Genomic DNA, 22,249 nt, shown 5'->3' with positions numbered 1-22,249 from the left:
GGATTGAAAATTCTCGTGACACTCACTCTGACCATTTTACTCGCTGTAGCAGAGCTGGTTAGGCAGTTTACATGTTATCTAGAGAGTTCTTGACTAACTATTTCTTATTTTTGCCTAGGTTGGATTTACAACAAGTGTATCTTTAAAATGGTGTAAAATACTTGTTGGGTATGTTTGAGGAATTTTAATTATGGGATTTCTGTTGTTTTGAATTTGGCGCCCTGCAGTTTCACTGGCTGTTGACGAGGTGGGACGCTAGCGTCCCACATACCCAAGTGAGGTTAAACAGCTTGGAAAATTCCAGAAAATTATGTCATGACTTTAGAAGCTTCTGATAGGCTAATTGACATCATTTAAGTCAATTGGAGGTGTACCTGTGGATGTATTTCAAGGCCTAACTTCAAATTCAGTGCCTCTTTGCTTGACATTATGGGAAAATCAAAAGAAATCAGCCAAGACCTCAGAAAAACATTGTAGACCTCCACAAGTCTGGTTCATCCTTGGGAGCAATTTCCAAACGCCTGAAGGTACCATGTTCATCTGCACGAAAAATATTACGCAAGTATAAACACCATGGGACCATGCAGCCGTCATACCACTCAGGAAGGAGATGCGTTCTGTCTCCTAGAGATGAACGTACTTTGGTGCGAAAAGTGCAAATCAATCCCAAAAATTCACCCAACTTATTGTGGGATGCTTGTGGAAGGCTACCCAAAACGTTTGACCCAATTTAAACAATTTAAAGGCAATGCTACCAAATACTAATTGAGTGTATGTAAACTTCTGACCCACTGGGAATGTGATGAAAGAAATAAAAGCTGAAATAAATCCTTCTCTCAACTATTATTCTGACGTTTCACATTCTTAAAATAAAGTGGTGATCCTAACTGACCTAAAACAGGGAATTTTTACTAGGATTAAATGTCAGGAATTGTGAAAAACTGAGTTTAAATGTATTTGGCTAAGGTGTATGTAAACTTTCGACTTCAACTGTACATGTCTTAACAAAAGACTCCACTATACAAGTATCCATTTCAAAAGAGCAGGTAAAATTGTCAGTAAGTAGCAAGCAAGCTAGCCAACGTTAGCCAGTTAGTATGGGTGCTTGACTACTGTTGTTAGGTCAGACTAGTTAGGGCTAGGCCCCTCATTTCTCAATTCCCGCCTGAATGACAAGCCCAAAGTATACTGCCTGTTGCTCAGGCCCTGAAGCCAGGATATGCATATAATTGGTACCATTGGAAAGAAAACACTTTGAAGATATAGGAGAATATAACACAATAGATATGGTAGGAGAAAATCCAAAGAAAAACCAACCAGATTTTTTTTTGAGAGTCCATGCTCTTAAAATGGAAAGTATAGTGGCATACTGAATTCTAGCTCCCAGTATGCAATTCCTATGGCTTCCACAGCGTGTCAGCAGTCTATGTTCAAGGTTTCAGGCTTGTAACTTCCAAAACAAATAATATCAGTTTTGATACAAGGACACAGTCTTGGAAATTTGTGTATGCGCACGCGATGAAGACAGAATGCACCTGCTAAAATCGGTTTCCTATTGAACATACTTCTTTCCGTAAGAAATATTATAGTTTGATGACATTTTAGGGTATCTGAGGAGTAAATAGAAATGTATTTTGACTTGTTGAAACAAAGTTTAGGAGTAGATTTTCAGATTCCTTTCACTGCATGTTGAACGAGTGGATTACTCAAATGGCGCAAATCGATGGCGCAAACTAAACAGACTTTTTGGGATATAAAGAAGGATGATTTTATCTAACAAAATGACACTACATGGGACCCTTCGGATGACAAATCAGGTGAAGATTTTCAAAAAGTAAATGAATATTTAAATCGCTATTTGTGAATTTATGAAACCTGTCCCAGTGGAAAAATATTTTGAGGTGGGGCGCCGTCCTCAAACAATCGCATGGCATGCTTTCGCTGTAATAGCTACTGTAAATCGGACAGTGCAGTTAGATTACCAAGAATTTAAGATTTCAACCTATATAAGACACTAAATGTTTAATATCCCTAATTTATATGATTATTTATTTGAATTGCGCCCCCTCCGGTTCCACTGGAAGTTGTCCCGCTTGCGGGACGCCTAGCCCTAAGATACTGCTAGCTGTAAATCGGACAGTGCAGTTAGATTACCAAGAATTTAAGATTTCAACCTATATAAGACACTAAATGTTTAATATCCCTAATTTATATGATTATTTATTTGAATTGCGCCCCCTCCGGTTTCACTGGAAGTTGTCCCGCTTGCGGGACGCCTAGCCCTAAGATACTGCTAGCTGACATTACGTGTATGATCTGTGTAGTAATATTATTCATATCTCAGAGCCATTTGCTTTGCTAGTTATCTAGCTAAAATTGAACCTGGTTGTTTAGCTACCTGCAGATTCATGCAGGGTAGTAACATCATGAGTTGGGATTATGATTAATTGTTAACCTAGCTAGCTAGCTACATGTCTAAACAAAAAAGCATTTCGATAGCATGTCACTGCGACAAATGTTGATAGCCAGAGCGAATATACCAGCTACATCTATCTATTCCGATTTCAGAGCACTCTCGTCTGAGTGTGCCGTAGTGCAGAATAACTGACGAATTTACAAACGCTCAACACGCGTTGAAATGGCCGGTGTCAGTGAATGTTGGCAAAAAAGCTTACATTATTGCCAGCAGCACAGGTGCAGTCACCAACGCTCCAACAGCCTAACCAGCTTGGCTAGGGCGAGTAAAATGGGCAGTGAGATGTCCTAGCCAACGTTAGCCAGTTACCTTGGGTGCTTGACTGCTGTTGTTAGGACAGAACTTTCGGATCAACCCTTAAAGAGATGGATGGGGCTAAAGCTTAAGAGGGTGTGAACAATGCTGAATTGGTGTAGACAAAGAAGAACTCTCCAGTAGATACCAAAACATTCAAAGGTCATTTAATCAAAAGTCAGGTTACAAGTTTATCAACTTTCAAAGCAGAATTACTTTCCCATTTTCCCGCAACTGTAGTGTATGACATACCATTTTCTAGCCCTGAGTCTCTACTTTTATCCAATGTAAAAAACACAACTTCAAATTTTGCTACATAAAACAGACTTGAGCAGGTCGTTCACATATGACCATTATATTATGGTCAGGAGATCTAATGGGTATGGATATAGCTTTAGAGCAGAGTTCTGCAGCATCGGTAAAAATGTGATCAATACACGCGGATGATATACCCTGAGTACACAAAACATTTCCATGACATAAACTGACCAGCTGAAAGCTATGACCCTCTTATTAATGTGACTTGTTAAATCCACTTCAAATCAGTGTAGATGAATGGGAGGAGACAGGTTAAATAATAATTTTTAAGCCTTGAGGTAGTAGAGACATGGATTGTGCAATTCAGAGGGTGAATGGGCAAGACAAAAGATTTTAAGTGCCTTTTGACGGTTAACCGCCTCCCATATGTATCAAGAATGGTCCACCAACTAAAGGACATCCAATTTGACACAACTGTGGGAAGAATGAGTCAACATGAGCCAGCATCCCTGTGGAACGCTTTCAACACCTTGTAGAATCCATGCCCCGATGAATTGAGGCTGTTCTGAGGGCAAAAAGAGGGGGGTGCAACTCAATATTAGCACGGTGTTCTTAATGCTTGGTATACTCAGAGTGGTTCCTGTGATGTTTGTGAACACCCTGGTAGGTTGGTTAATAACCTGAACCAGATTACAGGCACTGGTTAAAGTGAGCAGCTTCCTCTTGAGTGGACAGCTTGATGAAACCAGTCTATATTCAGGTCACCCAGAAAATAGGCCACTCTGTTAACTTCACATACTAAGCATTGCACACGTATTATCCTGATAATTCATGTTAACACTTGGTGGCCTATAGCAGCACAACACAACATTAGATTTCAAATCAAATCAAATGATATTTGTCACACGTGCCGAATGCAACAGGTGAAATGTCAACCTTACAGTGAAATGCTTACTTACAAGCCCTTAACCAACAATGCAGTTTTAAGAAGAAAAAGTAAGAGATAAGAATATGAAATAATTCAAGAGCAACACCGGTGTCGAGGTAATTGAGTTAATATGTACATGTAGGTAGAGTTATTAAAGTGATTATGCATAGATAATAACAGAGAGTAGCAGCAGCGTAGAAGGGGGGGGGGGTAATGCAATTAGTCTGGGTAGCCATTTGATTAGATGTTCAGGAGTCTTATGGCTTGGGGATAGAAGCTGTTTAGGAACCTCTTGGACCTAGACTTAGCACTCCGGTACCGCTTGCCGTGCGGTAGCAGAGAGAGCAGTCTTTGTGGCTGGAGTCTTTGACAATTTTTAGGACCTTCCTCTGACACCGCCTGGTATAGAGGTCCTGGATGGCAGGAAGCTTCGCCCCAGTGATGTACTGGGCCGTACGCAGCACCCTCTGTCGTGCCTTGCGGTCAGCGGCTGAGCAGTTGCCATACAAGTCAGGATCCTCTCGATGGTGCAGCTGTAAAACCTTTTGAGGATCTGAGGGCCCATGACAAATATTTTCAGTCTCCTGAGGGGGAATAGGTTCTCTTATAGGTTACCTTATTCACATAAGTATTCAGACCCTTTGCTATGAGACTCGAAATTGAGCTCAGGTGCATCCTGTTTCCAATGAACATGCCCTCGTCACAATTGTCTTGGTGTGCTTGGGCCAAGGAATTTGAAGCTCTCAACCTGCTCCACTACAACCCCGTCGATGAGAATGGGGGCGTGGTCGGTCCTCCTTTTCCTGTAGTCCACAATCATCTCCTTTGACTTGATCACGTTGAGGGCTAGGTTGTTGTCCCTGCACCACATGGTCAGGTCTCTGACCTCCTCCCTATAGGCTGTCTCATCGTTGTCAGTGATCAGGCCTACCACTGTTGTGTCATCAGCAAACTTAATGATGGTGTTGGAGTCGTGCCTGGCCGTGCAGTCATGAGTGAACAGGGTGTACAAGAGGGGTCTGATCACACACCCCTGAGGGGCCCCCGTGTTGAGGATCAGCGTGGCGGATGTGTTGTTACCTACCCTTACCACCTGGGGGCGGCCCGTTCAGGAAGTCCAGGATCCATTTGCAGAGGGAGGTGTTTAGTCCCAGGGTCCTTAGCTTAGTGATGAGCTTTGAGGGCACTATGGTGTTGAACGCTGAGCTGTAGTCAATGAATAGCATTCTCACATAGGTGTTCCTTTTGTCCAGGTGTGAAAGGGCAGTGTGGAGTGCAATAGAGATTGCATCATCTGTGGATCTGTTGGGGCGGTATGCAAATTGGAGTGGGTCTAGGGTTTCTGGGATAATGGTGTTGATGTGAGCCATGAGCAGCCTTTCAAAGAATTTCATGGCTACAGACGTGAGCGCTACGAGTCGGTAGTCATTTAGGAAGGTAATTTATGAGATCCTCTGTAACACCGTACCCAAACCGGCTGCACGCGTGCGCTATCGTGCGCCAACGTACGCAAATTGATTTTTCTCCAATGAGGAGATGGCACGTGGGTATCTCCTTCTATAAACCAATGAGGAGATGGGAGAGACAGGACTTGCACCACAATCAGCATCGCAAATAGAACTTACTTCTATTTTAGCCCTTGGCAACGTAGAAGCTCGTTGGCGCGCGTGAGCAGTATGGGTGCAATAATTGAATATTATGTATGTTTAAATTTATTTTGCAACGCTTACGCACGTGACGCGAGCGGTGTGGTCAGCATGTAAGCTTTACAAGAATATGGCTCTGAACATATACAGCAACACCTCCACCATAGGCATTCCTGTCGATCTGTTGATGTTATATCCCACTATTGCTACTGCTGTATCATCAAAGGAATTATCTAAGTGAGTCTCAGAGATGGCCAGTATATTAATGTTATTTGATTTTAGCAAGTTATTGACTTCATAAACCTTATTTCTAAGGCTACTGATTGTACAAAACATTACAAACTATTTCCATGACATAGACTGACCAGGTGAATCCAGGTGAAACCTATGATCCCTTAATGATGTCACTTCTTAAATCGACAATCAGTGTAGATGGAGGGGAGGAGACAGGTTAAATGAGGATCTTTAAGACTTGAGATAATTGAGACATGGAGGGTCTATATGTAATTCTTCTAAGCTGACATATTTAATTGTTTTAAGATGGTCATACCATGGATCATTTAGCTGTGTGATGTTGAATTGTAAGACCCATTTAGGCATAAAATATTGAATTTGGCCTTTTCTACTATAGCCCAGTGAAACGCATTTAAAAAATCATTCATAAACGGCAAAAAATACATTATTATTATTTTATTTTTTTCTTCATATATCTAACCATTTTTTTGTGTAGGCAATAAACTACCTTTATACTTTGTTCACAATCGTGTCTGGTTGGGGCACAACTAGACCTCACTTCAAATGTATCAAGACATACTCTTATTTGTATGCCTAGCAATCAACACAATCAGTACATGGTGTAAAGCACACTATTACAAGTCTCAGTCACAAATGACATCTCCAGTAAGCTGAACAAGATGTGAAAGAGAGTCTTGTAGAATCATGACTCCTTCACGTTTTCAGTTCATCGTGAATAGTCCCAGGGTCATTAGCTTAGTGATGAGCTTTGAGGGCACTATGGTGTTGAACGCTGAACTGTAGTCAATGAATAGCATTCTCACATAGGTGTTCCTTTTGTCCAGGTGTGAAAGGGCAGTGTGGAGTGCGATAGAGATTGCATCACAAAATGTTTTCTAATCATAACGTTAGAGCATTTTCCAATGTCTGGGGTCCTGCATGCTCTGGGCATTACTGGCTCAAATGAATGAAATAAGTCAAAAGATGTGTTCTTTTGACTGAAGGACTTCAAAAGATCAGAGTCAGTAAAAATAGTCGAACTTCCCATCACTGCAAGGAGAGGGACCCTGATTCTTCTACTCCAATGTGGTTTGAGGAGGAGGCGAGAGGACGCAAGAGGTGATTTTAAATTTTGAATTCCTTGATTCCTCACGTCCTCCCTCTTTGTCACCGTCTCAAAACACATTGGAGCAGAAGACCTGCCATCTGATTTTCTCCTACAATACGTTCAACCAAGGAATCGGGGAAAGATAAATAATTGGTTTACTCCTTGACCCAACCACTAGGCAGACCCAATTGGCCCAGGGATGTTAGATTAACTGACACTCTCCCTTCCCTCCCCTGTCTGTTGTTCATGTCTGTTGTTTGGCCCTACTTGACTCAGGTTCAGGCTGAGGCCCTGTTCGAATATAAATGAATCTGCCCTTGTAATCTTCCTGATAAGTGATTGGATAGACGAAATCAAGGTTACCACCCTATTACTTCCACCAATCCAACCAATTTACATATGTGATTACCTTGAGGAAAGTAGGAAGGAAGGATGCTTTTCTGAAGTATTCGAAACAGGGCCTGAGTCTCAGACTGAGGTTGCTGACAGCTGGCTGCTGCTGGGAGAAAATAAGAAGGTTCTCTGGTTCTCATAGACAGACATGAAGGCAGACACACTCACAACCCCCAGGAAAATCCCCTCTATCTACCCAAGGCCAGACCTAGAGCAGCCCCTACTCAACCCCACCCATCCACAGCCTGTCTGGGGTACTCCCACACCCCTCTGCATCTTCTTATAACTTTTCCCTCACCTACTCCTTTTTCTTAATGTACAGTATCAGGTTCCTCTCTTACCTGTCTACTCTTTCTGTTACCCCGTACACCCCCCCCCCTTTTCCCTGCCAACTCATCACCCCCTCACCCATCAACTCCTCTCCCCCACTGTTGTCACCCTCTCCCCCTTTCCTCTCTCTACATTACCCCCTGCCTTCCCCTCTCCCCCCTGCCTCCCCGTCTCTACCTATATATCTCCTGTACATGCCAGCAGCAAATAATAGCTTGGACCCCTGGACCGTGTGCCTATTGTGAGCTAGACAACAACCCAAAACAGAACACTGTGCTTCCCCCGGAGGTACAGCAGGCTTACAGGACACAGGGTTTTAGGGCTAACATATAATAGAAAGGGGAAACTTGAAGGTAGCCTGAGATATAACAAATACTTTTGTCATTTATTACATGCTTGACAGTAAGTTAAAAAAAAGATGTTAGCGCAAGAAGGTGGTTTAAAAGAAAAGTTGTGGTCGAATATCCTTAATTGCGTTCTAAATAGCAGGCAATTTGGGTATGTGAAAATATAATGTTTTATAGTATGTGAAATTTAGAAACATTTATTTTATTTTTTAATCATCACTGTATGTCTAATACATCACTGTGTGTTGCTTTCATAAAAATAACTCCAAATATATATACACTGCTCAAAAAAATAAAGGGAACACTTAAACAACACAATATAACTCCAAGTCAATCACACTTCTGTGAAATCAAACTGTCCACTTAGGAAGCAACACTGATTGTCAATAAATTTCACATGCTGTTGTGCAAATGGAATAGACAAAAGGTGGAAATTATAGGCAATTAGCAAGACACCCCCAATAAAGGAGTGGTTCTGCAGGTGGTGACCACAGACCACTTCTCAGTTCCTATGCTTCCTGGCTGATGTTTTGGTCACTTTTGAATGCTGGCGGTGCTTTCACTCTAGTGGTAGCATGAGACGGAGTCTACAACCCACACAAGTGGCTCAGGTAGTGCAGCTCATCCAGGATGGCACATCAATGCGAGCTGTGGCAAGAAGGTTTGCTGTGTCTGTCAGCGTAGTGTCCAGAGCATGGAGGCGCTACCAGGAGACAGGCCAGTACATCAGGAGACGTGGAGGAGGCCGTAGGAGGGCAACAACCCAGCAGCAGGACCGCTACCTCCGCCTTTGTGCAAGGAGGAGCACTGCCAGAGCCCTGCAAAATGACCTCCAGCAGGCCACAAATGTGCATTTGTGTATGTCATACTAATTTCAGCTTTTCATCTCGTAGAATTCGTTGCACACTATTGAGGAAGAGAGTAATCTTTTCAGATCCACATTTGTTCCACAACAATAATCAGTTGATAATTAGTTGAATCCTATTGACGCACCAGTGCATCAATCTAAGTAACAGAATAAGCTAGAGCTATCAGGTTTTTTGCATGGGCTCTGTCTCAATCCACTACATCCGCCTACGACGGCCTTCCGCATCTGCAGTGGAAGGTGGCCAAACTACAGCTGTGTTTGTCAGACCATGAGACATCCCAAAGAGTGGTCTTCTCACGAAAACATCTGTAGCGTCCGAACAGTTTGGCCTACAAACTAATATGACCCCACTATAGAAATGGCAGATTCTCCCGAACAGTTTTGCTCTACAACCCCCACTAGTGTCACAGGACTCGTCTGAAGGTTATCCATAGAAACTAATGGAAGTATGGAGGTAGTTTTGTGCCATCAAAAATAAAGGGTTACATTTCTGTGTCCAAAATAACAAAAAATATTCTTGAGCTTTCTTATATATCCTAGATATAGGACAGATACTTCAAAACCTTATTCCTTATGACACATTTTTTTAATGTATTTTTTTGCCAATTATTAATGTTTTATTCAATGCAGTTCTTTGGGCTATATTAGTAAAGGCCAAATTCAATATTTCATCAAATCATTTTTTAAATATTTGTTTTTATACCTAAAAGGAGTCCTAAAAGTCAAAATCTAATAGTTAAATGATCCATGGTATGACAATCTCAAAACAATTCCATGTGCTCCATTTTCATGTGCCAATGCTGTTTACATTTGTTGGATGACGTGAAAATAGATCTCTTTGGCCACGCACACCAGTGGTAGGCTTAGCATCGAAATGAGAATACATGAGCCGAAAATAACCCCATACCTACTGTTAAATATGGTGGTGGACATTTGATGTTATGGGGCTATTTTGCTTCCATTGGTCCTGGGGCCCTTGCTAAAGCAAACAGCATCATGAACTTTACCCAGTACCGGGAAATTAAATCAAGGATCTTGATGGAGGAATGGTCTAAGATCAACTCATAAAACATTTTCTGAAAAAGCTCAGGGGCATTATACTCGCAAGGTGAAAAAATAAATACTTGTCATGTCATTCTCTGAGCAATTGTATTAGTATAAAATAATATAATTTCCTCATTGTTTTGAACATACAATATAGCTCAGTATTTCAATTCTTTATTTGATAGCACTTTCTAATAACTCCAGATAATAAAGCATTTATAATGGATTAATAAATAGTTTATTCAATATTTATTAATAATTATTCCCTCATTTGGAAATGTTAGTAACCTAGTTATTCACACATTTCTATTGAAGTATTTAATAATTATTAATAAGATCATTCATAAGATGTTTAATATAGGTCTTTATAAACCATGTACTTATCATTAGTTAAGTGTTTTTGCATGGCTTCATCTACTTCATAAATTCTTTATAAATGTTTTGAGTGACCAGTGTAATGTCTCACAAAAACATGGACATGCCATTGGTAGACATTCCAGCAGTACCTGATGTTACTTAAGATCTCAAAATGAACATAACAATGGCTAATCAATAAGCACCCATGTTTAAGAAAATAAAGTGCATTCGGAAAGTATTCAGACCCCTTCCCTTATGTATTCAGACCCCTTCCCTTAAAATTAAGTGTTCATGATTAATCTACACACAATACCTCATAATGACAAAGCAAAAGCAGTTTTTTATACATTTGAGCAAATGTATAAAAAAACTAAAACAGAAATACCTTATTCACATAAGTATTCAGACCCTTTGCTATGAGACTCGAAATTGAGCTCAGGTGCATCCTGTTTCCGATGAACATCCTTGAGATGATTCTACAACTTGATTGGAGTACACCTGTGGTAAATTCAATTGATTGGACAAGACTTGGAAAGTCACACACCTGTCTATGTAAGGTACCACAGTTGACAGTGCATGTCAGAGCAAAAACCAAGCAATGAGGTCGAAGGAGTTATCCGTAGAGCTCCGAGACAGGATTGTGCGAGGAACAGCTCTGTGGAAGGGTAGCAAAACATTTCAGCAGCATTGAAGGTCCCCAAGAGTTTGGAACCACCAAGATTTTTCCTAGAGCTGGCCGCCCGGCCAAACTGAACAATCGGGGGAGAAGGGCCTTGGTCAGGAAGGTGACCAAGATCCCGATGGTCACTATGACAGAGCTCCAGAGTTCCTATGTGGCGATGGGAGAACCTTCCAGAAGGACAACCATCTTTGCAGCACTCTACCAATCAGGCCTTTATGTTAGTGGCCAAATAGAATCCACTCCTCAGTAAAACGCACGACAGCCCACTTGGAGTTTGCCAAAAGTCACCTAAAGACTCATTTATTTAACCCTTACTTTACCAGGTAAGTTGACTGAGAACACGTTCTCATTTACAGCAACAACATGGGGAATAGTTACAGGGGAAATTAGGAATGAGCCAATTGTAAGCTGGGGATGATTAGGTGGCCATGATAGTATGAAGGCCAGATTGGGAATTTAGCCAGTAGGAAAGGGCGCTTCCTACTGGCCCTCCAACACCACTTCCAGCAGAATCTGGTATCCCCATCCAGGGACTGACCAGCACCAACCCTGCTTAGCTTCAGAAGCAAGCCAGCAGTGGGATGCTGGGTGGTATGCTGCTCACTCTCAGACAATGAAAAACAAGATTCTCTGGTCTGATGAAACCAAGATTTAACTATTTGGCCTAATTACCAAGCATGACGTCTGGAGGAAACCTGGCACCATCCCTAAGGTGAAGCATGGTGATGGCAGCATAATGCTGTGGGGATGTCTTTCAGCGGCAGAGACTGGGAGACTAGTAAGGATCGAGGCAAAGATGAACGGAGGGATCCTTGATACAGAGGGATCCTTGATGAAAACCTGCTCCAGAGCGCTCAGGACCTCAGACTGGGGCGAAGGTTCACCTTCCAACAGGACAACAACCCTAAGCACACAGCCAAGAGAACGCAAGAGTGGTTTCGGGACAAGTCTCTGAATGTCCTTGAGTGGCCCAGTCAGAGTCCGGATTTGAACCTGATTGAACACTCCCCATCCAACCTGACAGAGATTGAGAGGATCTGCAGAGAAGAATGGGAGAAACTCCCCAAATAAAAGTTGTTAAAGTAACGTAATACTCAAGAAGACTCAAGGCTGTAATTGCCGCCAAAGGTGATTCAACAAAGTATTAAGTGTCTGAATACTTATGTAAATGTGATATTTCCGTTTTTTATGTTTAATACATTTGCAAAAATAACTGTTTTGCATTGTCATTGTGGGGTGTTTTGTGTAGGATGATGAGGGAAAAAACAATTGAATACATTTTAGAATAAGGTTGTAATGTAACAAAATGTGGAAGAAGTCAAGAGGTCTGAATACCCTCTATGTACGGTTCCACCCGCTTTATTAGCTTTTAAAGTTGTTTTCTTTATGACAATACATTACATACATCATAAAGCCTTTCTTTGAGGGCCTAGTTATACCCTAACACAGTGGTGTTGGAAAACTCCTGGTTTACAGGCCACATCAAGCCTGCAACTCACATTATGCTGGCTTGCAAAGTGATGTGTAATTCCTATTGGCATCCAGACAGAATTGGGATATCCAATAAATCCCCCGCAACCCGGATTCACAATGAATGCCAAGGTAGGGGAATTGAATAGTGAGACTACATCAATCATTTCAACTGGAACAACCATCTCAGTAACTACTAACAGATTGGAAAAATGTATGTTATATAGAGTATCACTGTGTAGCATAAAATTTATCAACCAATCAATGTACATACAAAAACACATATATTACACAGACAATCACCCTGCAATAGAGCATCCTGGGAAATATGATAAATGGTTCTATGTAGAACCCGTCTTGCCATCTAAAGAATCCCTCTTGCCTTCCAAAGAATAATTCAAGAACCATTTCCTCCAAAAATGGTTCTTAGGATGTTAAAGGTTCTAGGTAGAACCCTTTGCCTTACAAAGAACCATTGTCTTCCAAAAAGGAATCTTTAGATCAAAACAGTTCTTGGTAGAACACTATTCCTCCTCAAAGAACCCTTTGGAACCATTTTTTCTAAGAGTGCATACCTTACTTCATTGTTAAATAACAGACATACGAGTCGCCAGACCTGATCACAGGGATGGCTAACTCTGGAGATCCCATCCATCTCCACTGAGTTTGCTAGATCTGCTTTCAGTTTTTATCACCTTACACGTGTAATGATATCCAAAGCACTTTAACCTTTGAGGAATAGGATCCTCTAGGGTACATTTCTACTGAAGAAGAAATTTGTACATGATATTAAAAGAAAAGGACTGGTCAAACCCTAGCATAAATAGCAACCAAACAAACCCATTGGACTAAGGACTGCTTATTCCTATGACATTCCATTTGACCTTTGCGACATCATGTGTCTCCAATGATGAAAAATCAACTCAAATATTGATTCTATACACTCTTAGAAAAAAGGGTTCGAAAATGGTTTTCTGCTGTCCCCAAAGGATAACCATTTTTGGTTCCAGGGAAAACCTTTTATAGTTCCACATACAACCATTTTGGGTTCCATGTAGAGATTCTGTGGAAAGGATCCTAAATGGAACCCAAAAGGGTTCTACCTGGAACCAAAAGGGTTCTCAGTAAGTCTTAAGGATATAATGAATATAGAACGTGCTTACCATATGGAGTGAATATGGCAGAAGTCCAGCGCAGAGATTATCTGTCTGAAGAACTTCCTGGCCTCCTTGGGTGTTAACCGTCCCTTCTTTACCAGGTAGTCAAAGAGCTCTCCCCCTGAGACGTGCTCCAACACCAGATACCTGGGAGGTGGGGGGGACAGAGCAATTAGAAAGGTGAATGAAATAAGTGAGACTGAAAAAGTAAGAGGGAAGAAAGAAGGAAAGAAAGTAAGAAATTAAGAAGAGAGAGAGAATTAAGAAGGGGGGCTTTTTTTAAACATCACACTTGAGAGACATCCAAAGGATCAATGTTTTCCTCTGGGACACTATTCAAAGAAAACAGAAAGGAAAACGCCACACAGTGCTGCTCATGCTCCCAGAAGATATTTATTTACAACGTTTCGACCCTTAGATCTTCATCAGGCATCTGTGATGTGGCAGGGCTTGCAAACCATTACAGACTACAAAGGGAAGCACAGCCAAGAGCTGCCCAGTGACACTAGCCTACCAGACGAGCTATATTACTTCTATATTCGTTTCAAGGCAAGTAACACTGAAACATGCATGAGAGCATCAGCTGTTCCAGACGACTGTGTGATCACGCTCTTCGCAGTCGATGTGAGTAAGATCTTTAAACAGGTCAACATTCACAAGGCCGCAGTGCCAGAAGGATTACCAAGACGTGTACTCCGAGCAAGCGCTGACTAACTAGCAACTGTCTTCACTGACATTTTCAACCTCTCCCTGTCTGTGTCGGTAATACCAACATGTTTCAAGCAGACCACCATAGTCCCTGTGCCAAAGAACACTAAGGTACCCTGCCTAAATGACTACCGACCCTTAGCACTCACGTCTGTACGGGGCTGTAGTGGAGCAGGTTGAGAGCTTCAAGTTCCTTGGTGTCCACATCACCAACAAACTAACATGGTCCAAGCACACCAAGACATTTGTGAAGAGGGCACGACAAAATATATTCCCCCTCAGGAGACTAAAAACATTTGGCATGGGTCCTCAGATCCTCAAAAGGTTCTACAGCTGCACCATCGAGAGCGTCCTGACTGGTTGCATCACCGCCTGGTATGCTCAGCCTCCGACCGCAAGGCACTACAGAGGGTAATCGGTACGGCCCAGTACATCACTGGGGCCAAGCTTCCTGCCATCCAGGACCTCTATACCAGGCGGTGTCAGAGGAAGGCTCTAAACATTGTAAAGTCTCCCGTCTCCAGCCTAGTCATAGACTGCTCTCTCTGCTACTGCACGGCAAGTGGTACTGTAGTGCCAAGTCTAGGTCCAAGAGGCTTCTAAACAGCTTCTACCCCCAAGCCTGCTGAGCTATTGTTTCTTCTAGTCGTTTCCACTTCACAACAACAGCACTTACAGTTGACTAGGGCAGCTCTAGCAGGGCAGAAATTTGACAAACCTACCTGTTGGAAAGGTGACATCCTATAATGGAGCCATGTTGAAAGTCATTGAGCTCCTCAGTAAGGCCATTCTACTGCCAGTGTTTGTCTATGGAGATTGCATGGCTGTGTGCTCGATTTTATACACCTGTCAGCAATGGGGATGTCTGAAATATCAGATTCCACTAATTTGAAAGTAATATTTATATTATTTGTTAACTCAGATTAGGTATTAGGTATTAGGTTGAAGATCTGATAACATTCAGTATCAAAAATATGCAAAAATATAGAAAATCACAAAGGGTGCAAATACTTTTTCGCGGCCCTGTATGCCTATATCAAAATATGAGAAATTATATTACATTACCATGTAGAATATGGTGTATAAATACTCTGTGTAGTCCTATTTGGCCTTTAAGCCCCATTGAGGACGTATTCAATCTGGTGGAGTAAGCAATGCCTGTGTCCGAAATAGCACCCTATTCCCTACATTGTGCACAACTGAGTCCTATTGGTCCTGGTCAAAAGTATAGCGAATAGGGTGCCATTTCGGACTTATATGAGTCCTCTGGAGAATACAGCTACAGCACCAGACTGATGGACCTGCCACTCACCATAGCTAATATTAGATCATGTGTGTGTGTGGTGTGTGTGTACGTGTTAGTGTTTGGTCTGTGCATGCACATGTTTGGACGCATGGGTATATAGTGTATGTGTGTGTGTTGCTGGACCAGACTGATTAGGGTGTCACTCTCCGTGGTTAATGTTCGCTAATGCAGTGCCGTCATTGACTGTGTCGCAAATGGCACTCTTTTCTTTATTAAGACCACTTATTTTCACCAGGGCTCGTAGAGTTCTGGTCAAAAGTAATGCACTGTATAGGGAATAGGGTGCCATTTGTGAGGCAGACTCTGATAAGCCTGTCGTAGTGTTTACATAATAGAGGGTTTCTGGCCCTATTAGCAAACTCTCAAACGAGCATGTATAAACGACTAGCTTCACACTAATGTGCCTTCACCCTTCTATCACATTCAGTGTTGCCGGTAACCAATCAGAAGGTTCGCTTTGATCTCTGAGGGCGGAGCCTAACAGAACGGGTTAGCCCTAATTGGCTGTTTGGCTGTCAAGCTCAGAGGGTTTGATGTTGTTGACTGTCACGTGTTGGGGGAGACATACAGTTAATATCATTTGCTGTCATAATATCCACTATTATTACAGATGACTGGGACCGACACAATGGCTGGTGAAACAGGAAGTAGCCCCTGACTCTTAAGGATGAAGAGGTGTATCATTGTATCATGTGAAGTGGTGTATCATTTCTGCTATCTTCAATATTACAACACCAATACAGTTACGAATTGGACGCTAAGTAGACTTCAGATGCTAATACCCTCCCCCGTGTAGGAACATAAACAATTTGATTATGAATTCATAGAGGCGATAACGATACTCACAAGTATTTCTTATTTTCGTAGACGTCGTGCAGCTTTAAAACGTGAGGGTGTTCTATGAGCTTCAGAATCGCTATTTCCCGCTCAACCTGTAAGAGAAAAACAAAACACGGACACAAGAAAAACTAGTTTATCCTCCTCAAATCTACACAGGGGACTGACAACTGAGCACACAGGCTTCAGGGGTATGCTGCAGTTTGTTAAGACCATCTGCTCTAAAATGCGCTCTCTGTACATAATTCAAAACAACACTGTAGTACTGCTTCCACATACTGTAGGATTGATGGTATTTTGCCTGTAAAAAACATTTTTTATATGACCCCCTTACAAACATGCTCGTTTTCAGCACATTCTTGCCTGCATAAGCCTTCTCTACCTCCCGTGCGCATGCATGCCGGGGACGAGTGGTAGCTTAGTAGACCTACACTGTAAGACCTTTCTGTAATGTCAACAGTAAAACACTGTAGGATGCACAGTATAACACCATAAATGTGTTTTACAGCATTCATGCTGTAGATTGCACTGCATTATGGGTAACATGCTGAAAAATATTCAAACTGTCATTTGAAAGCCTCTAATAAAAAATACTCTAAAATACTGTATTTCTTTACAGTAATAGCTTATGCTTACTGTAGATTCAAATGATCAATTTCAGGCGCCAACCTTATGCTGTCGGGTGAGACACATGAAGCTGAGGACTATTTTAGTAAATGTCTTCTTTAAGCAGCTGTGAGGTGGAAGAATATTTTCAGCAGCTGCTAGGTAGGTACCTTGCCTTGTCTATAAGTATATTAATTGCTAGCCAACGTTGAACTACATACAGCTGGCTGGTAATACGATGTACCGGCAGGATAGAACAGCGGCGTCTGGTAAGACAAGGGGTGGCGGTCTATATATTTTTGTAAACAACAGCTGGTGCACGATATCTAAGGAAGTCTCGAGCTATTGCTCGCCTGAGGTAGGGTTTCTCATGATAAGCTGCAGACCACATTACCTATATTCATTGTAGCTGTTTACATACCACCACAGTCAGAGGCTGGCACTAACATAGCATTGATTGAGCTGTATTCTGCCATTAGCAAACAAGAAAATGCTCACCCAGAAGCAGCGCACCTAGTTGCCGGGGACATTAATGCAGGGAAACTTAAATCAGTTTTACCAAATTTCTATCAGAATGTTAAATGTGCAACCAGAGGGAAAAGAACTCGGGACCACCTATACACACACAGAGATGCGTGCAAAGCTCTCCCTCGCCCTCCATTTGGCAAATCTGACCATAATTCCATCCTCATGATTCCTGCTTATAAGCAAACATTTAAGCAGGAAGCACCAGTGACTAGATCAATAAAAAAGTTTTCAGATGAAGCAGATGCTAAGCTACAGGACGGTTTTGCTAGCACAGACTGGAATATGTTCCTAGATTCCTCTAATGGCATTGAGGAGTACACCACATCTGTCATTGGCTTCATCAATAAGTACATCGATGACGTCGTCCCCACAGTGACCGTACGTACATTCCCCAACCAGAAGCCATAGATTACAGGCAGCATCCTCACTGAGCTAAAGGCTAGAGCTGCAACTTTCAAGGAGCGGAACTCTAACTCGGAGTCTTATAAGAAATCCCACTATGCCCTCCGACGAACCATAAAACAGACAAAGCATCAATACAGGACTAAGATCGAGTTGTACTACACCGTCTCTGATGCTCGTCGGATGTGGCAGGGCCTGCAATCCATTATAGACTACAAAGGGAAGCACAAGAGCTGCCCAGTGACACGAGCCTACCGGACGAGCTAAACTACTTCTACGCTTGCTTCGAGGCAAAAAACACTGAAACAGGAATGAGAGCACCAGCTGTACCGGATGACTGTGTGATCACGCTCTCCGCAGCCGATGTGAGTAAGGCCTTTAGACAGGTCAACATTCACAAGGCCGCAGGGCCAGATGGATTACCAGGACGTGTACTCCGAGCATGCACTGACTAACTAGCGAGTGTCTTCAATGACATTTTCAACCTCTCCCTGTCTGAGTCTGTAATACCAACATGTTTTAAGCAACCCACCATTGTGCCTGTGCCCAAGAACACTAAGGTAACCGGCCTAAATGACTACCGACCCATAGCACTCACGTATGTAGCCATGAAGTGCTTTGAAAGGCTGGTCAGGGCTCACATCAATACCATCATCCCAGAAACCCTAGACCCACACCAATGTGCATTCCGCCAAAACAGATCCACAGCTGATGCAGTCTCTTTTGCACTCCACGCTGCACTTTCCCACCTGGACAAAAGGAACACCTATGTGAGAATGCTATTCATTGCCTACAGCTCAGCGTTCAACACCATAGTGCCCTCAAAGCTCATCAATAAGCTAAGGACCCTGGGACTTAACACCTCCCTCTGCAACTGGATCCTGGACTTCCTGAGGGGCCGCCCCCAGGTGGTAAGTAACAACACTTCTGCCATGCTGATCCTCAACACAGTGGCCCCTCAGGGGTGCGTGCTCAGCCCCCTCCTGTACTCCCTGTTCACTCATGACTGCACGGCCACGGCACTACTCCAACACCATCATTACATTTGCCAATGACTCAACGGTGATAGGCCTGATAACTGACAACAACGAGACAGCCTATATGGAGGATGTCAGACACCTGGCCCTGTGGTGCCAGGACAACAACCTCTCCCTCAACGCGATCAAGACAAAGGAGATGATTGTGGACTACAGGAAAAAGAGGACCGAGCACGCCCCCATTCCATCGACGGGGCTGCAGTGGAGCAGGATGAGAGCTTCAAGTTCCTTGGTGTCGACATCAACAACAAACTAACATGGTCCAAGCACAACATGACAGTCGTGAAGCGGGCACAATAAAACCTATTCCCCCTCAGGAGACTGAAAATATTTGGCATGGGTCCTCAGATCCTCAAAAGGTTCTACAGCTGCACCATCGAGAGCGTCCTGACTGGTTGCATCACTGCCTGGTATGGCAACTGCTCGGCTTCCGATCGCAAGGCACTACAGAGGCTAGTGCGAACAGCCCAGTACATAACTGGGGCCAAGCTTCTTGCCATCCAGGACCTCTATACCAGGCGGTGTCAGAGAAAGGCCCTAAACATTGTCAAAGACTCCAGCCACCCTAGTCATAGACTGTTCTCCCTGCTACCACACGTCAAGTGGTACCGGAGTGCCAAGTCTAGGTCCAAGAGGTTTCTAAACAGCTTCTACCCCCAAGCCATAAGACTCCTGAACATCTAGTCAAATGACTACCCAGACTATTTGCATTGCCCCCCCCCCCCCCCCCCTCCACACCACTGCCACTCTCTGTTGTCATCTATACATAGTCACTTTAATTAACTCTACCTACATGTACATACTACCTCAACTAACCGGTGCCCCCTCACATTGACTCTTTACCGGCACACCTGTATATAATGTTCTTTTTCTCTTGTTACTTTTATCTCTTATTCTTATCCGTATTTTTTGAAACTGCACTGTCGGTTAAGGGCTCGTAAGTAAGCATTTCACTGTTGTATTTGGCACATGTGACTAATACAATTTGATTTGATTTGAAATAGGGCTATCTTCTGTATACCAAATCTACCTTGTCACAACACAACTGATTGGCTCAAACGCATTAAGAAGGAAAGAAATTCCACAAATTAACTTTTAACAAGGCACACCTGTTAATTGAAATGCATTCCAGTTGACTAACTCATGAAGCTGGTTGACAGAATGCCAAGAGTGTGCAAAGCTGTTATCAAGGCAAAGGGTGGCTACTTTGAAGAATCTCAAATATAACAAACATTTTGATTTGTTTAACACTTTCTGTTTACTACATATGTGTTATTTCATAGTGTTGATGTCTTCACTATTATTCTACAATTTTGAAAATAGTAAAAAATTAAGAAAAACCCTTGAATGAGTAGGTGTGTCCAAACTTTTGACTGGTACTGTATCTTCTTGTTACTTCTATTGTCAATTCTGTTGTTAATTCGTTTTTTAATGTTGTTACCAATTTTAATAAATATATTTTATGTACAAATGTATTGTTTCTCTTACATTTAGATTTCAGGTAGAATTTCACTGTAAATATACAGCATTACCCTGGCACCAGAGTTGGCAGCTTAATACTGTAATTTTGCTCTACAGTACTATTTTCCTTACTGCAAAACATTACAGCATCCCTGTAAATGTACAGCAAGGATGCCATAATATGTCTTTACAGTAAGTAAAATAGTACTGTAAAACATATTACAGCATCTCTCTGTAAAGAAAACATACAATATTAAGCTTGCCACTGTGGTGCCAGTATAATGCTGTGCATTTGGAGGGGAAAGTTTACATTGTAGATGTGTGCAGATATTTTAATAAATCCATAGAAAATATACACCATAAAAAAGTAATAATTATTCATTAATTTAGGCAAGTCATCATAAACATTATAAGACTACAAAAAGGAAAGCCCAGTGTTTCCCGCAGATCAAGTATGCAGACATTTGCGCAGTCTTGAAGGATCTGGCACATTTTCTAGCTGGTGCTTGCATTGCCTTCCTTGTTGTTTTCCTTACAATATACTAACTTTGGACATCAAAGGATGTCAATTCCTATCAAAGGAATTGTCTTATTTTCTGTATATCGTGTTGTCGTGTCTACTGTATTATACAGTATGTATGTATGTATGTATGTATGTATGTATGTATGTATGTATGTATGTATGTATGTATGTATGTATGTATGTATGTATGTATGTAGCATAATATATTTACATCTTTATCCACGTTTTCAAGTATTGGTTACAAATAATGCATTCTGATTATTGCATAGATTGTAATGGACACGTATGATGTGTGTAAAATACTTTTTTGAAGGTTGTAGTGATTATAATGAGCTAATGTTAATCTATTTTCCAGCTATGTGTGGCGCCATGTTTGTTGACATTATAAAATGAATTCTGGGTGTCACGTAAACGTCTGTCAGACCAAAGATGTTATAATGAGGTGAAGGGAATGTTTCACTAATCTTTCAAGTAAACTTCAGGAAGTGAATGAAGGGATGTGAATGATCGTATACGACACACCCCCTTCAACATACACACTGCAAACAGACCAAACTCATCTTGTCTCCTCTTATTATCTTCGGTTAACGTGAAAAAAAGAAACATGGCAGTGGCACAAACTACCTTTACTTTCGTTTTCTAGTAAGTGTTTTACTAAATTATTTAAATGAATGGTGAGCTCACCCGTGATGTAATGAATTATAAATAGAATTTGTTATTAGCTAATTCATATTGTGGTTTCTGAGTTATCTAAATATGACAACTTGTGTTATGTCAATCATTCCTCAGTTAGCGCTAGGACTTATATACTTGTGTTCCCACATGTACTTCCTGTATTGATTTGTTGTTAATAAAAAATGTTTAAAATAATGTTGCCTACATTTTCTGGTTTGGATGATTACGTACTTCTGTGAATGTCTGAACATTGCATCCCAAAAAATATAACTTTGTAAGGACTGTGTTTGTGCAAAATGTTTCTGTGAAAAAACAACGTGGCTACCTCAAATGCTGACTGTTGAGTCAATCGAAACTGGACGATCTAAATAAGCGTTCTAATCACACAGGTTTGAGCGTATGCTGCAGGGACCACTGTAGAATGATAACACCCATTTGTTGGTTGGTACATCTGAAAAGGTTAAAACTTCTTCAGGCTAGGGTCTATTTTTCTCCACTTCCTGTCTGACTGACGTGCCCAAAGTAAACTGCCTGTTACTCAGGCCCAGAAGCCAGGATATGCATATAATTGGTA

The 22,249-nt window shown here is 41.9% G+C and overlaps 1 protein-coding gene across 5 annotated transcripts in view; it reads right to left on the bottom strand.

The window, feature by feature from the left end:
• The window catches only part of brsk2a (BR serine/threonine kinase 2a), a 463,611-nt gene that overhangs the window by 120,697 nt on the left and 320,665 nt on the right, over window positions 1-22,249 (bottom strand). For all 5 annotated transcript variants that reach the window (XM_071326834.1, XM_071326833.1, XM_071326836.1 and 2 more), the window contains exons 3-4: window positions 16,453-16,538; window positions 13,599-13,739 (exon numbers count right to left, since the gene is read on the bottom strand). In XM_071326834.1, the coding sequence (XP_071182935.1) occupies window positions 13,599-13,739; window positions 16,453-16,538 (227 nt within the window). The remainder of the gene's footprint in view (window positions 1-13,598; window positions 13,740-16,452; window positions 16,539-22,249) is intronic.

This window comes from Salvelinus alpinus, chromosome 9 (assembly GCF_045679555.1).
Source record: "Salvelinus alpinus chromosome 9, SLU_Salpinus.1, whole genome shotgun sequence".
Taxonomy (NCBI): domain Eukaryota; kingdom Metazoa; phylum Chordata; class Actinopteri; order Salmoniformes; family Salmonidae; genus Salvelinus; species Salvelinus alpinus.
The sequence above is the reverse complement of the archived record's forward strand: the minus strand, read 5'-3'. Positions and strand labels throughout refer to the sequence as shown.